This window comes from Rhodnius prolixus, unplaced genomic scaffold (genome assembly GCF_049639745.1).
Source record: "Rhodnius prolixus isolate KJV_2025 unplaced genomic scaffold, Rpr scaffold_3, whole genome shotgun sequence".
In the NCBI taxonomy this organism is placed as follows: Eukaryota; Metazoa; Arthropoda; class Insecta; order Hemiptera; family Reduviidae; genus Rhodnius; species Rhodnius prolixus.
The window spans coordinates 32,799,974-32,814,935 of record NW_027411603.1 but is presented as its reverse complement, the minus strand read 5'-3'; the positions used below and the strand labels follow the sequence as shown (position 1 = coordinate 32,814,935).

Sequence of the window (14,962 nt, the reverse complement as noted above, 5' to 3'; positions counted from 1 at the left end):
ACGGTATCAGAGGCGATCTTCCGGCAAATTCGCAATAATTGCCTTATATAATTATCTTCAATGATATAGGTGTGCTTGAGTTAACAATTAAACGGTCCCCGATTTTAGTTAGATATTATCATGAATAGTGGAATGAAAGACAGCAGCTAGGAGAACAGAACACTAGTGTACTTTTTACACTTAACCGTAAAAAAAACATAACAAAAGGAAAAAATTTATTACTACAACAATGGCCATTTATTATGTTCAATTAACGAATACAAATGTAATAAATACCTATCCTACTATTTATGGCATCCCTAAAAGATACAAGATAAATTATTAAATGGCCTTGTTAGGCTCAATTTTTTTCTAATTTTTCTTCAAATTACAACATCCGAATCGATGTAAGGAATGTGCTTAACATTAAGGTGTCTATTTATGGTTATTATCCAAAATATTTTCACAACTCAACAGTTTTGAGAAATATTAAATAGCAATTAAATAAACACATTCTTCTATTTATTATACAATTTTTGTAATTAAATACGTCTCATAAATAATAATAAAAAAAGGTTTGCGTTCGCACTTCTTACAATCGACCTTTGAAAGGTTAATAAGCTGTTATAAACATAAAGTTAAGAAAATAGGAATAAAACTTTGTGGTAAATCGATTTTACTTCGCCTGCCTTGACAGTCAATGGCTTAATATTTGTTTTCATTGAAAAAACTAGAAGAGAAAGAAAGTCTTGTACTTCCACAAAGTAGAGTATTGTTACAACTGGAGGAATGGCGATAAAAGCAAATTTTCCAAATTATTAAGGTGCTCTTTGTAATGAAAGAAGAAATTGTTATTTTTTAAACTCCTCTATTTTTTTCGGAGAAAATGTTAAATTATGACTTACAATGAATCAAAATATCTTCCAAAATATAAACTTGGGTGTTGCCTAAATTTCATATTTCGATCTTTAACTCTGAAAGACACTGTCTCTATCACAAAGTCTCGAAAAAATTCTTGAAGTAAAATCCGTTCGATTTCGCATAATAAAGTAACTAATCATTCCACCTTCGCGAATGTTTCTTGCCATTACTTACTACGAGAACTTCTTGCTTGGTGCCTTCCTTCAGGTCAGGATCTCCGTAAGATTCTTTTTTTCTACATGAATTTTCATTTTAATAGCCTGTAATTTTGATAAAGTTATGAATGGTAAGTGTATTTCTAAAGTTTACTATAAAACTAGTGGCCAAAATTATACATTCATTGCCAATGCGGGGAAGTTTTTTTTTGTGGGCGTGCTCTACGATCTTTAAAACTAATTCTGGGTTATTATTATAGTTAAGTAACAGCATTAACCCTATGGTAACATCATCTACTTCTTCCAAATCTAAAGTGTTCGGTTCAAGGATCTATTGCAATATTTCTTTTTTAGTCCATAAATCAACTTTTATCCAAAACGTTAATAAAAATGAAAACTAATTTAAAACAAACTAATTTAATTAGTTAGTTTATTATTATTTAATGCATTCAAAGCGCTACATTTAACCTTTAAGGTAATTTTTGTAATTGAAACATATAGATTCAATTAATTATTTTAAATTTATGCATCTTGGGGCTTTACATCAACAAAAGACTTGCATGGAATCCTCATACAAGACTTAAGAGAGCAAAACTCAGCAGACGCTTCCGACAACTGAAAAGACTATTATAACTAAGGAACGGATTTTTATGTATTTAAAAATGCCAAATATTTAATTAAAATATGCATTTATTTTCGTCAATTATGTGGAAAATATGTGATTTTCTTAAAATATTTTCTGGAATATTTAAGTAAAATGGACATTTTTTTTTTATGAAAATGCATTTTTTTTGGGGGGGAGGGGCAAGTTATAATTATTTATACAAGAAAAGAACATTTTTACAATTTATAATAATTTATTAGGAACAAAATAATTTGTTTTTACAAGTTATAATGATTTATACAACAAAGAACATTTTTACTATTTATAAAAAGATGTGTTAAATTTTCAATTTTGAAAACTTCTCTCTTCGAAATTGTTTGCAATCACATGAAATTTCAAATGTTGGAACGTAAAGTGACGACGATCTGGGCGTAAGATGGACTTGTAACGACTAAAAGATCGTTCAACATCTACAGATGTTATAGGTGCCTTGCTGAAAGAAGTTATCTCGTTGGTTGTAAAGGGTACACGATGTTCTGAGGTGACTTCTGTTCCACTGATAATATCAGAAATCTTGCAGACGGTCTCCCACCCTTTGTTCTTGCTCAGTACTTCTACCAGTTTTGATCTGATCAGATCTCCCTTACTCCCAGGAAAAAGTTCTGCTGGAAACTTGCGAAGATATTTAGCAACCAGTTGTTTTTGAGGCCGATGTTCGTGGCATTTCAACCAAACGCTCAAATCTCCATAGGATCCAGTCCTTGCAATCTAAAATTCTTCGCTCTATAGTAAACGCTCCTTTCTACGTCATCAATCAAACCATTCACACAGACTTAAACATTCCTTTCGTCGCACAAGTTGCTGAAACACGATACAGAAAATTTCATCTTAACTTACAATCTCCTCACCATCCACTTTTACAACACTTTTCTTCTAGGACACTTCTAGACGTCTTAAAAAGACTTATGGCCTCGCGATCTTCTCTTTGATGACTAGAGTCAGTAGAAAGGTAAATGTTCTTGGAGGGTAACTTCTCCAATCTGAGTATGTTGTGGATAATGTAACATATTATTATTTTTGTTGCTTATAACACAATAAAATGGGTTGTTTGTAACAAAATAAACGATTAAAAAAATATATATATTTGCGACTTTAGTGTGAAAAAAATTTAATGTATTCGCTAATGTGTTGTATTGATCTTCCTCACAAGAAGTCAACTCCAAAGGAATTAGCTGCAGATCGCCGGAGAGCCTTGGCCGAGATGGATTGAGAATTCAAGACCCAACTCGGACTGTAGAGCTACGAAGTAACTAGTAAAAGGTTAAAAAATCATTTTTAACCTCCTGCTGACTTTGAAACTAAAAAGCTATCCGTCTTATACAGAGAGCATACCAATAATAACTCCGTAGAAGTAATCTGTCATAGAAAGGAATGCTATCCAATGGTAACACTCGTCTTTCTTGTTATACCTATTATCCATCTTAAGAAAGGAATTTTATCCAATAGAAACACACGCTGGTAAACAATCTGGAGAATAATTTAACTTGAGTGAGGAATTCTATCCAGTAAAACACTCGTTTGTATTCAGTCAGAGTAAACATCTGTTTTGCGAGAGGAATCTACCAATTAGTAAACTCTCTGAAGAGAAGAGAAGTGACGAGTCTATGGTCGAGTTCAGTGGTAACCTTCTTGCTTTTTGTCACCTAAAAGAGAGACAGTCATGTATTAGTCTCAGAGGAGCTCGCGGAACAAGCCATCTTAGTCTTTGGAGGCTGAATAACTCGCCAGAATGGTCTACTTAAACTGGAGTTCAGAATTGACCGGAGCGTTTTTGGTTACTTTGTTTTATGAGTTAAACCTTTGGTTGAAACTCCTGAGTTAAATTGAATGGTGAATTACAGAAAGGAGTTCATGATAGTGCGTAATAAATCAAGTATTGTCATGTGAATGTTGAAGGCAATAAGTATATTGCTTCACAGTATATTATCAAAAAATAATATATTTAATACTTAAATATTTTGTTAAAAGAAACAATTAGTTTTCCCCTGCGTGTAATATTTTAGTTAATTTCACATGAAAATAACAAAAAGTCATTGTAATTAAATTGATTAGACAAAAAAATTCTATTGGTAATAGATTTTTGCAAATAATCCTTTAATAATTGTCCAAAATATATTGTTTATAACGGATTCAATTGTTTATATATTTTTTTAAAAACAAAATGAAGGAAATCGGAAATTGGAAAAAAAAACTTTTAATTAAAATAGTTTTGTTAAATAATAATTGAAGGTTGCAATTTCATTTTTCTGATTTTTCAAAATGTTATTATATTTATATTATACGTTATAATTATTACTATTATTTTTATGATTTAAGGCGCGTCATTATCGTAGGTCATTTGCACCAGATGCATTTTTCTGAGGTAATTTGTTGGCTTTTAGAGTTACACTCTTTACAAATGGGTCTGGTTATAATTAAGAAATAATAATATAAATAAAGAATTAACTAAGTGCTGAGCGTATTGGATTCCCACGAGAGATGCCGGGTTCGAATCCAGCCATTGGCTCTTACATTTTCTCTTCCTAAGTGCTTCTTACAGCTCATAGTCCGGTGATGGTCAGATTTGCCTGTCTGTAACTAAGAGAACTCTGTCCAGAAGCCGGCAAAGTATGTATATTCTATATTCTATTCAATTCTATTATTATTTCAATATTTTTTTGGTTTTTTTGCTCACCGACTGCGATAGTCATCATTATATTGCTAATTATTTATCCATTTTTTTACTCAGGTTTAAAGGGTGACTATACTGCAGATAGCGTCTGCTTATCCTACACAATTACATTTTGTGATTGTTCGTGCGATTCTATTAACCTCCTAGCTAAGGCCTAGAAAAGAAAAATAATTTATAAAACATATAATTCTTTAAATACAAACATAAATGAAATAAGTATTCTGTGGTTACTAACGCTGTTTCAAGTCGTAGTACGCAAAAGTTTTGCTTATTTGACTTGCTGAGTCAGTTAGTGTGAGACGGGAAAAGTCAGAAAACAATGTAATACAAAATATTAGCATATAAAATTGCTCTAATTATAATAATATTAATTACACTACAGGAAAGGTTAAGTTAACTACGCTTTTTTTGCAGTTTTTGTTGAAGTAAATTAATTAAAAACTCCATTTTCTGTCTATCCTCATATTGGATAAATAAACTAAATTTAACTAAATAAATTTGGACAAAATATGGTAGCTTGGGTTCTCATTTTAAGCGTGAATATAAAAGTAGAAAGTTACTACTTTTTACACGCAGTTAGGAAAAAAAATCGCATAATGTAAAGAAGTAGTTTCGAAACCCGTAATCACGTGGTAAAGACCAAGTTTCTTCTGAACGACTGTGGGAAAAAATTATTTATTCTATTAGAGACAAAGACAGGTAAAGATGCCTCGGAAAATTCATATTTAGATACAAAAGAAAGAATCAATTATAAACACAATTAGGTTCCTTATTCTTTTTAAGAAAAAAAAATTATTGTATATATATTTTAATTTTTCACATCAAAACTGTTCAGAGTCTATGATAGTCTTTCAAAACGCTTTAGAACGGTGGTTTTTATTTAAGGAAATAATGCCAACCTGCTCCAGCAGAAATTGAAGTTTATCACTGCTTGCACTTGAACCTGGGACGACCGGCCTGGCCCCCTGGAGAAAATGCAGTTATTATTGTATTTGCGCTTCTTGTTATTACTGAAGAACTCTATAAGTTCTACCTTACAATTATCTTAACAAAATTTCAGATTAACTCTAATGTTGTATTGATTTCGAACGCAGTTGCAGTAAATGATCAATTCCATAGTTATTTAAAACCATTAATATTATTGAAATCCTCTTGTTAGACTACTAAATATAACAAATTACACATAGTAAATGCTATTTCCATTTTTTGCTGCTTACATAAGCAATTATTATATTGGATTGAACGGTAACATCTTGTAAATATTAATTCGATTGTTACTACGCGAATAAGCAGCGACTCGATTAAATTTGAATTTATCTATTTACAAGAATAAAATTCATTAGATCATATTTTGATGTTATTCATCCAGTTTTTTAGACGCTTCAATTGATTTCAAATCTTGATGCACCTACATAACGTTGATGACGAGTTTAGTACCATAAGAAAAGGATTACTTTAGTAAATAGGCTGTATCAATTTCTTTTAAACTTATATTTACATTATATGGCGTTTATATACAAAAGTATAAAAAATTATTTCATGGCCTCTTGCGTCTGTAAAGCAGCGATAACAGACGCCGTAAAACCCGGTAACTAGAACAAAAATCATCTCGTTTTAATATAAGTTATAAATAAATACAGTTGAGCCGTGATGTAGCTAAATGCGGTGGGTTGACAATCGAAGTAGTTTTTATTTGCCAGGGTTTGGGTACGAATAACCAGTATCGGGGGAGAAACTTGGTGTTCCCGGTCGCCCACTTCCTGCAGGGAATCCACCTCCAGCAGGGCCTGAAGGACCAGATGGCCCACTTACACCTCCTGGACCACCAAAGCCCGGCCTAGTACCAAATCCACCAGACGGACCTGAGGGGGTTCCGTAAGTGCCTGTTGGTCTTCCAGCAGCACCAGGAGCACCAGCGCCTGGATAACCTGCTCCAGGTGCGCCAGCTCCTGGGTAACCTGCTCCAGGCGCGCCAGCTCCTGGAAAACCTGCTCCAGGTGCTCCAGCTCCTGGGAATCCAGGTCGTCCACCACCAGGTGCTCCAGCACCAGGGTATCCAGGTCTTCCAGCACCAGGGGCTCCAGCTCCAGGGTATCCAGGCCTTCCAGCACCAGGTGCTCCAGCTCCAGGGTATCCAGGCCTTCCGGCTCCAGGTGCACCAGCTCCAGGGTAACCTGCTCCAGGTGCACCAGCTCCAGGGTAACCTGCTCCAGGTGCACCAGCTCCAGGGTAACCAGGTCTTCCAGCACCAGGGGCTCCAGCACCGGGGTAACCTGGTCTTCCAGCTCCAGGGGCACCAGCTCCTGGGTATCCAGCTCCAGGGAATCCAGCTCCGGGTGCTCCAGCTCCAGGAAATCCACCACCTGGTGCTCCAGGGAATCCAGGTTGTCCACCAAATCCAGGAGCACCTGGGGTTCCGTAAGCACCACCAGGACGTCCACCTACTCCAGCTCCTTCTCCTTTATAAGTTCCATCATCAAAGATACCAGCAGCTTCGTCAGCAGCGTTCTTTTGTAGAGCATCTAAAATTTCTTGTGGGATAGGTGGTGGAGTCGGAAGATGTGAGCCTTGAGGGAGGAACCCATTTTCGTCAGCGGTATATGTGATTTGGATTGGCTGACCATCAGGCGCTGTATAAGAAAAGGAGCCTTGAGCAGTTTGGATTTCATTTGGTTCTCCGGCTCCGAAATTTTTGACGTAGCCTTTTTCATCGGCATGGATTCCATTCGCCGTATCGTAGCTGTAAAAAGAAATATAAATTATAGTTTTGATCAATGCTCATAACAGAATTCTTGGTTTCTTTTATCGTGGAAGTCCTTTTAGAGATATGATGAGGAAGTTCCTTAGGAATTCTTAAGTCTCCGCATTGATTTGATTAAGTACCGCATCTAATGAAGACCTAAGCTCCTTGGTAAATATTAGTATTTGAAAATACTGATGTTTAAAAAAAAAGAAAAGAAAGATAAGTTTGTGGAATTCAATTGCAGTTTTTTACCTCCAAGAATAGCTGCCATCACCAAGATTAGGCTCATTCGTCTGGGAAAGTATTGGAATGACTGGTCCAGATGGTTGTTGGTAAGCAGGTCCGCCTGCACCTGGGAAACCACCTCCAGGAGCACCACCAGTAGGAAACTGTCCACCGGCTCCGCCAGCCCCTGGAAAACCAGCTCCCGGTCCTGTTGGAAATCCTGGTGCACCAGCTCCGGGCGCCCCACCAGGAAAACCAGGAGCACCACCAGCGCCAGGATATCTTCCAGGTGCACCAGGGAAACCTGGAGCTCCACCAGCGCCTGGATATCTACCGCCGGTTCCTGGGAAGCCTGGAGCTCCACCTCCAGGAGCACCACCAGCGCCTGGATACCTACCACCAGTTCCTGGAAAGCCTGGAGCTCCACCGCCAGGAGCGCCACCAGCGCCTGGATATCTACCACCGGTTCCTGGAAAGCCTGGAGCTCCAGCACCACCTCCGGGAGCGCCTCCTGGAAATGATGGCCTACCTCCAGCCCCTAAAAATAATTTGTACTTAAGGTTAAGTGGAATTTAAGAAATTTTGCCTTTAATTTCCTTGACAAATAATTTTTGTTGTAACATTTTGTTGAAATAGTCTAAGTTTACACAAAAATACTTGAAAGCGATATTTCTTTAAATAATCCCAAGTTTTTCGTTTATTCACTAATCGATAGCGTCCTTTAACATTATCTCGATATTTTCTGTTGTTTGGCACTTATCCTTCTAACACTACACTTCGATCGATTGCATCTGCTATACACTGTGATCACTGTTGCTCTAAATCACTAGAGATCTCGTATTGCCCTGACGCAAGGTATCCCTTACTAATTTCTTTCAGATATGACCAAAAGTAGGAAATTTCTAACATAAATTTAATTCAGGCTCAAAGGCGAAGTCGTGTCAGTTTTTATAGATGATGTATTTTGGCAAAAAGTCCAGAAAATCCAATTCAACAAACTGTAACATGGAACTCATCTTTAAATATTGAATTTCTTTTTGCTCAACGAAAGAATCTTCTTACCCCGCTTCCTGGGGAGAAATAGTGCAGCGTAGTCACTTTCTTTATATTTCATATATCAGAAATTGTTCAAATTTGCACAAGTTCTTGAAAGAACGTAAATACTGTGAACATGTTTTTGAAATAACTTAAAAGTGAAAACAAATTGTAAATCAAGTTTAAAAGTTTAGGTCCATAATTGAGGAATAAAGGAAATGAACTTCGTTAACCTGGATAAGATGGTCTTCCAACTGCTCCTGGCGCACCAGGACCGCCACCAACTGGTGTGCTCAAGAAACTGCCATCACCTGCACCTGAAGTTCCTTGTGGAGGTAGATATTTGTTATCTAGTCTGGCGGCGTGACAGACTGTCAGGACCGCTATGAGGGTCAGTGCCAGCTGCAATAGAAGAACATTACGTGAAACATGCTAACATCTTCAATGTGTCGGTGAAAGGGCAAACAACAAGCGAATAACGTGTGAAACCGTTCACTTGTTAAACATACAACACGGCCCCTTTCTTTATATCTGTCCATATTACTCTGCCCTAGATTGTAGGAATTATTTTCAATTATATTGTTATATTTAAAAATAACAATAATATTTGGCGCAAATGATATTTATTGTTGATGCGCCTAAAAGAAAACCAAATAAGTAACTAAAAAAAGGAAATCCTAGCTCCTTTATCTTGAAAAAAAAATGATCAGAAAAGGGCTAAGAACGACAGAGTTACAATTAATGACAATTGTAAAAAGGAGGTCTCACATATGTAAGGGATAACTTCACTCCTATGTTAAAATGAATATAGCGTTGAAATCTCCAAAAGATACATCTACATAAAATTTCGAATCAAATGGCACTGCATTCATTAAAATCGGTTCACGCGTTTAAGCTCTACGACAATTTCAGACAACTTAACTTTTATCCATTTTTAGCAATGTTTTTCTCAAAAATTTTTTTTGGCTTGAGGAGTTCCATAATTTTTTAAAAAAAATTGGAAATTTGATCTTTTATTAGTCAAAGAAACATGTTTTTCTAAAGTACGCTTTTTAAAGCAGTTTTACTAATATTCATTTGAAACGTCTCTTTGGTGGTTGCCTAATAATAATTAGGAATAGTTAGGCATCCCTTTCAAAGAAATTTATTATTATTAGCAATTCAAGTTACCCATTCAGGGAAATTGTAGTTCCCTTAAAATAGCCCTAATGAAAAACTCTCAATTTATAAAGTTAATTATAAGGTTGGCTAAACGATAAAAGGTACACAAATCAGTAAGTATGTTTAAGCCATTTTTCTGCCCACAATTTAAGGCAAATAGAAACGTTCGCAATAGCATAATATGTATTTAGAAATTATATAACCTCAGATACTTTGAATTACAAGCCAAGTTCGTAAGAAAATTGAGAAAATCTCAGAAATCTGTAATCTCAGCTCAATGTTCATTAAAATTTAAATAAACATATGCATAAATAAAACATTAAAATTTTGTTAAATCACTTTATCAGTTGCACTGTTCTTGAAAGATTTAAATAAATAAGTACCACATGAACTTAAATAAGTACGCACTTCACTAGCATCAACTTGTAAACCAAAATTAACTAAAGAACAAAATTTTTTTGAGAGTAATGTTTCAGTTTCTTGAAAGCTGGTGAAAAAGTTGAAGAAAAAATAATCTATCTGAGGGATAAACTTTATCAAATTTGAAAAAGAAGAGAGAAAAAACTACATATATTTTTTGAGTTATTTGAATGAAAACGATTCATTATTAAGCTGCTGTTACAGCTTAAAATAAAAGTGGCTTCGTTTTCTTAACTTGCTAATATTTACGAACCGGTGAGAAAAACTATTGGTAGAAGAAATTTTGTTCTAAACTCTACTGAATCTTTTTTTGAAACGCGCAAAACGTTTTTGGCGGGTTAGCCAGCGAACATACTTGAATGAGAATCCCCCACTCCGTCACTTCACTCAACAAAAAAACCCTCTACCGCCTCCTCAGCTATCAAAATAACGTTTCTCAGACCGAAATTTACTTTCATTATGTGAACAATGAAACGAAAAATACACACATTTCTCTTTCCTTACTTAATGTACTTACAGTTTTCATGTTGTTTCTTATGTGCTTCTGTGAGACTGAAACAGTTGAATGATGTTGTACCCTGGAGTCTGGGGCAATTTATATATAAACAGAAGACTAGCTAATATTGGCTGAGTGGGAGAGTAGAACTAAGTGATCAACCCCTCTCTTAAGGAGCTGATGACGTCAACTAGGGAGGTACTAGTGCATTCAAACATTGCGACCGGAACATTATCGTGTGTGTTACCGTTTTTTTATTTTATTTTTTAATGTATCATAAACCTAGTGATATCGAAAAAGTAATGTAATAACACAAGGTCGAATGAAACAATTAAAAAGTTTGAAGGGCATACCCTTACTTTTTCTAATTATTAACGTTGTAAAGATTTTTTTTATATAAAATTGGTATTGTAGGATTAAAATTCTGTAAAAGTCCAATTATCAAGGTACAGAAGTTTAAAATATCTAGATGGCATTGTTATCTAGATGGCATTGTTATCAAATGTCAATTTATATTTTTATTTATTGGAAATTTAACTATTTCATTCGATTCCTTCTTTACCTGTTTAAAATTTAGCAAAATTGATTTTTTAATGGCTTAAACTCTACTGAATTAAGTTTGCTAGAACTTTGGCTTACTTTTGCTTAATCTAAAAGTAATTTTTCCTAGGTGTTCTTCATTTCTTACTAAATTTTATTATTAGACTTCTTTTAGTCTAAATTTCCTCAGCATGTATTCAGAAAAGTTGGAATGAATCAATGATCGGATCAGTTAAAAAACAAAAACAATTCTGATAAGAAAACTCACTAACGAAACTTACTAAACAGTGGTTGACTTAATTTTATACTTGATCACTTTTAAATTAATTTAATTTTCGCAATCTTAATTTAAATTTTCGAAAAAATTGCTAAGGGAAACTCTACTTAACTAATATATACATTGCACATTTGGTGTCTTCAAGTTTACAGTTTTTATTAATATTTAACACTGCATTGCCAATGCTCGAACTTAGTCAGTTATTGTCAATGTGGAGTCATATTTTGAACTTTTTTTTATATTGATTTCAATTTTAATAAAAAAAATTTGCATTAAAGGATGAGAAAGAATTGGAATTAAGAACGAAAAAACAAATTTTGTTCACAAATCGGCTTTAACATTTTCACGCAGATGTAATTAACTTCAATTTAGGATCGCAGTAATTTCAGTATTTTCTAGAATCCTGATTGACTGCCTTCTGATCAGGCACATTATCATTTTTTTCAATTACTGTGCATGTTGACACGGGTCGGAAATTACCCAATTCGCTGCAAGTTTTTGCCACAATTCGGACAGAAAATCAATTCTAGAAAGAGGCTATTTATTTTGTGCCTTGGTACTTTCTATGAAAATTATGTAAATTTATCAAATAAGCATTTAGGCAATAATCTGGGATCAAGTTAATAACAGAAAATCTACTTATATTGCTAATCAGGAGTCGAAATGACTCTTATGATTCAAGTAAACTAATCTGCAAAAAGAAACTAAGAATTCCACGGTCTTCAGCTGTGACTACCAAATGGTGAGAGAGTGGGGATAGCATATCTAAGAGCATTTCGGGATAGCTATGAGATGTGGGGAAACAGAGACCATTCCTATTTTTTTGGAGTCAAATTGATTTCGGATTGGCACTTCAGACGATAGCTTAACGTTAATCGAAGTAAAAAAAAATATGTGTAAATTAAAGTAGGAGAAATATAGACGCACAATAAAGAAAATCATAGGAACGGTTTTCAAAAAAATCGATCCACAAGATGGCACAAAATCCCGATTGGCTGATTTTATCCAAAATTGCATTTAAAACTCCGATTGACCACCTAACCTAGATTTCAAAGTTAAAAACGATGCTGTTTTTCATATTTAGACCGCAAATCCTCAGATAGACACACAAAGAAAAAGCTCATTTGATTCGAATAAATGTGTTAGATACGAAATATTGATTTCGTAAATTAAATTAGCGAAAACCCTGACACTCTAATACGAAATAGATTTTCATCAGCTGTAATTAAGGAATAAACATCGAATTCAAATGTCATTCAATAAGTTAGCTTAAGCTTCTCCTACAAGATTATCAAGAATCTAAAGCACATCCACCTTACTTGACAACTCCTTATCCTGTTCATTAAAAGGATAACCGTTCTATCTTAACCATTAAATGCAGCATCGGAAACTAAAAATAAATCATTACGATCGATTTTTGTGGTAACTACGCTCAAGCTTCAGCCGTGAGGAATTTCATGATAATAATCGTCTCCAAAGTATAAAATTTTCACGACAGAACAATGTTCACTAGTTCACTACACTAATTTTGAGTTTTGCAGGTTATTAAAATATAACCTAACGCTGAAGATCATGTTAATGGCTAGGTTACCTTTTATTATTTGTACTTTTTTTTATTTATTTTCAAATCTATTTATTTAAAGTTTGTCTAATACTTGTTTTTAATTAACTTTTCAGTTCAACTGATTTCATTAACATCAGACGAAAACCTGGAGTATCTTTTTGAGTTGCCGTGCAGTCAAATAAACTAGAACTCTTTTGATTTCTTTAAGATAATAAATAATTTTTGAAATTATGTGTGATTTAGCGATAAAATTATCGGTAGAGTTGCTAAAACCAGAAGTTGGTCTTATGTTATCATCGTGCATATTGTGAGTACTTTGCATGTGTAGGAAACGCGCCTGAGAATATCTTAAGGATGCTGCCATGTTTTTGAACAACTAACGTTTTAATGATCGCCATTTAATGAAGAATTAGTTAAACATTAAATCAATAACAATATATCTAGGTATTAATACAACTTAAAATGTATTTATACAATTTTTTTCATAAACTTAATATTTTTCTAAGGTTAATTTCCTTGCCTACCTGACAAGTGAAGTGGACCCACTTCTCTAAATCCAACTTGGCATGTAAACTAGTAGGTGCAGTACATGCAAGTTTAACGATTAATTGCATCACCTTTGCCAATAAGTTGGTTAAGAAAACGTCGAAATTTCTGTCTATACAAAAGTAAGTGGCTTAGCAGATTGTTTGGGGTGTCCTCTTTTACAAAATGACCGTATGGATTAAAGCATCACGATGCGGTAAAGTGAGTTTACTGCAATAAAAATATTTCTTCCAAGAAGAACCCCCAAAAATTTATGTGTTTTAAAAAGTAATTTCAAAAAATATATCTTCATTTGATTGGAGGTGGAAAAAAAAGTGAACAATGAACTGCCATAACACCAGTTTCAACAAGCCAACTTTCCCAGCATGCACTTGAATAGTTTTCAAGAAGGAACTACCTTTATGCGCTTCTTCTAATTTAATCTCAAGAAACAAATCTTTATTTGTTTCAATTGTGAGATTACTAGATTAAAACCTGATTAACGTGATTCTAAGCTGTCCGTTCAATTTCTCTTAATTACATAATCCAATGCGTAACATCCAAAATGCTCCATATCATTTTTACTCTATTTGTAATTGCATTTCTTTGTTAAAAAATTACCAATACTTCAGTTTATTCCCCCTTTTTACTGATAATGATTTGTCACTTTAACATTAAAAACTAACCGACTAAACGAAATGTCCATTGAAATTTGATGTTACCATATTGTTCGAAATGTAAAAATATAAACAAATATCAGATGACAAGTAAAGAAATATCAATCTTAGTATAATTCAAATTGAAAGTAAATTAGGCCAAGGTTGTAATTTGATATATATTTGGTCAGAAAACTTCAAATTCCATTAAGTTTTTTATTTGAGTTCTTATTTTTGTTGAAAAAGGCTTATTAGCTGTACCATATTTTGAAATTCACATTTCACAAAGAGAATTGGCCCTCTTGATCAGTTGTCAAAATCATTTAAAATGGTTATTAGATGAATCCGTTTTTCAGTTTTCTTGTGGATTGCCGAAATTTGAGAACATGAATCGGATTAAGGAAGTTGCTTACAAACAAGTGATGCAATTTTTTACACAATTACAACGGAAATCTAAAATTTATCTTCGAAATTACCATAGAACCACGAGTGTTATCATTGAGTTTTATTTTATTTATTACTTTCTTTTATTATTTAGCTGGGATGGGAAGATGGTAAGCCAGTCTCAATCAAATTTATCACTTAAGTGGTATGATTAACAGAAATAATGGAGGCTACACAAATTAAATCAACCATTGAGGTATCTTCATAAGGTCAGTAGAATAACACAATTCAGTTGGCTTTAGAAGTAATTTTAGTTATGGCTGTATTGCTTGTCAGAGCTAACAACACGTAGGTAGCTTGAACGGAGTCTGGACATCTTCTTGAGTAGGTTAGCGCTGAAAGCAAGACATCAGCGGTTGTTCTAAAGTAACTGCAAGGCTTTAAAGGGTATTCTAATCTCAAGATGTCCTCTTCGTTTTCTCGTGAGCAAGGTGAAGCATGTGCCGTAAATACCGTCGGTTATTAAAGTTTAGTGAGTAAAAAACG

General features: G+C 34.2%; 1 protein-coding gene across 1 annotated transcript; it reads right to left on the bottom strand.

Moving 5' to 3' along the window:
- Positions 1 to 5,866: 5,866 nt before the first annotated feature.
- Positions 5,867 to 10,651, bottom strand: LOC141452285 (uncharacterized). The gene is made up of 4 exons (XM_074124258.1): positions 10,492 to 10,651; positions 8,627 to 8,795; positions 7,386 to 7,896; positions 5,867 to 7,130 (listed from the first exon to the last, which is right to left on the bottom strand). The coding sequence occupies exons 1-4, from the start codon at positions 10,498 to 10,500 to the stop codon at positions 6,080 to 6,082; spliced, it is 1,740 nt and encodes a 579-aa protein (XP_073980359.1). The 5' UTR covers positions 10,501 to 10,651; the 3' UTR covers positions 5,867 to 6,079.
- Between the last annotated feature and the right edge of the window lie 4,311 nt (positions 10,652 to 14,962).

Bases quoted from the DNA above. Each gene is read 5' to 3' on its own strand.
- LOC141452285 (XM_074124258.1), bottom strand. The intron at 7,897-8,626 runs GTTAACGAAGTT...AATTATTTTTAG, and splicing joins TGGAAGACCATCTTATCCAG to GGGCTGGAGGTAGGCCATCA. The intron at 7,131-7,385 runs GTAAAAAACTGC...TTCTTTTTACAG, and splicing joins GATGGCAGCTATTCTTGGAG to CTACGATACGGCGAATGGAA.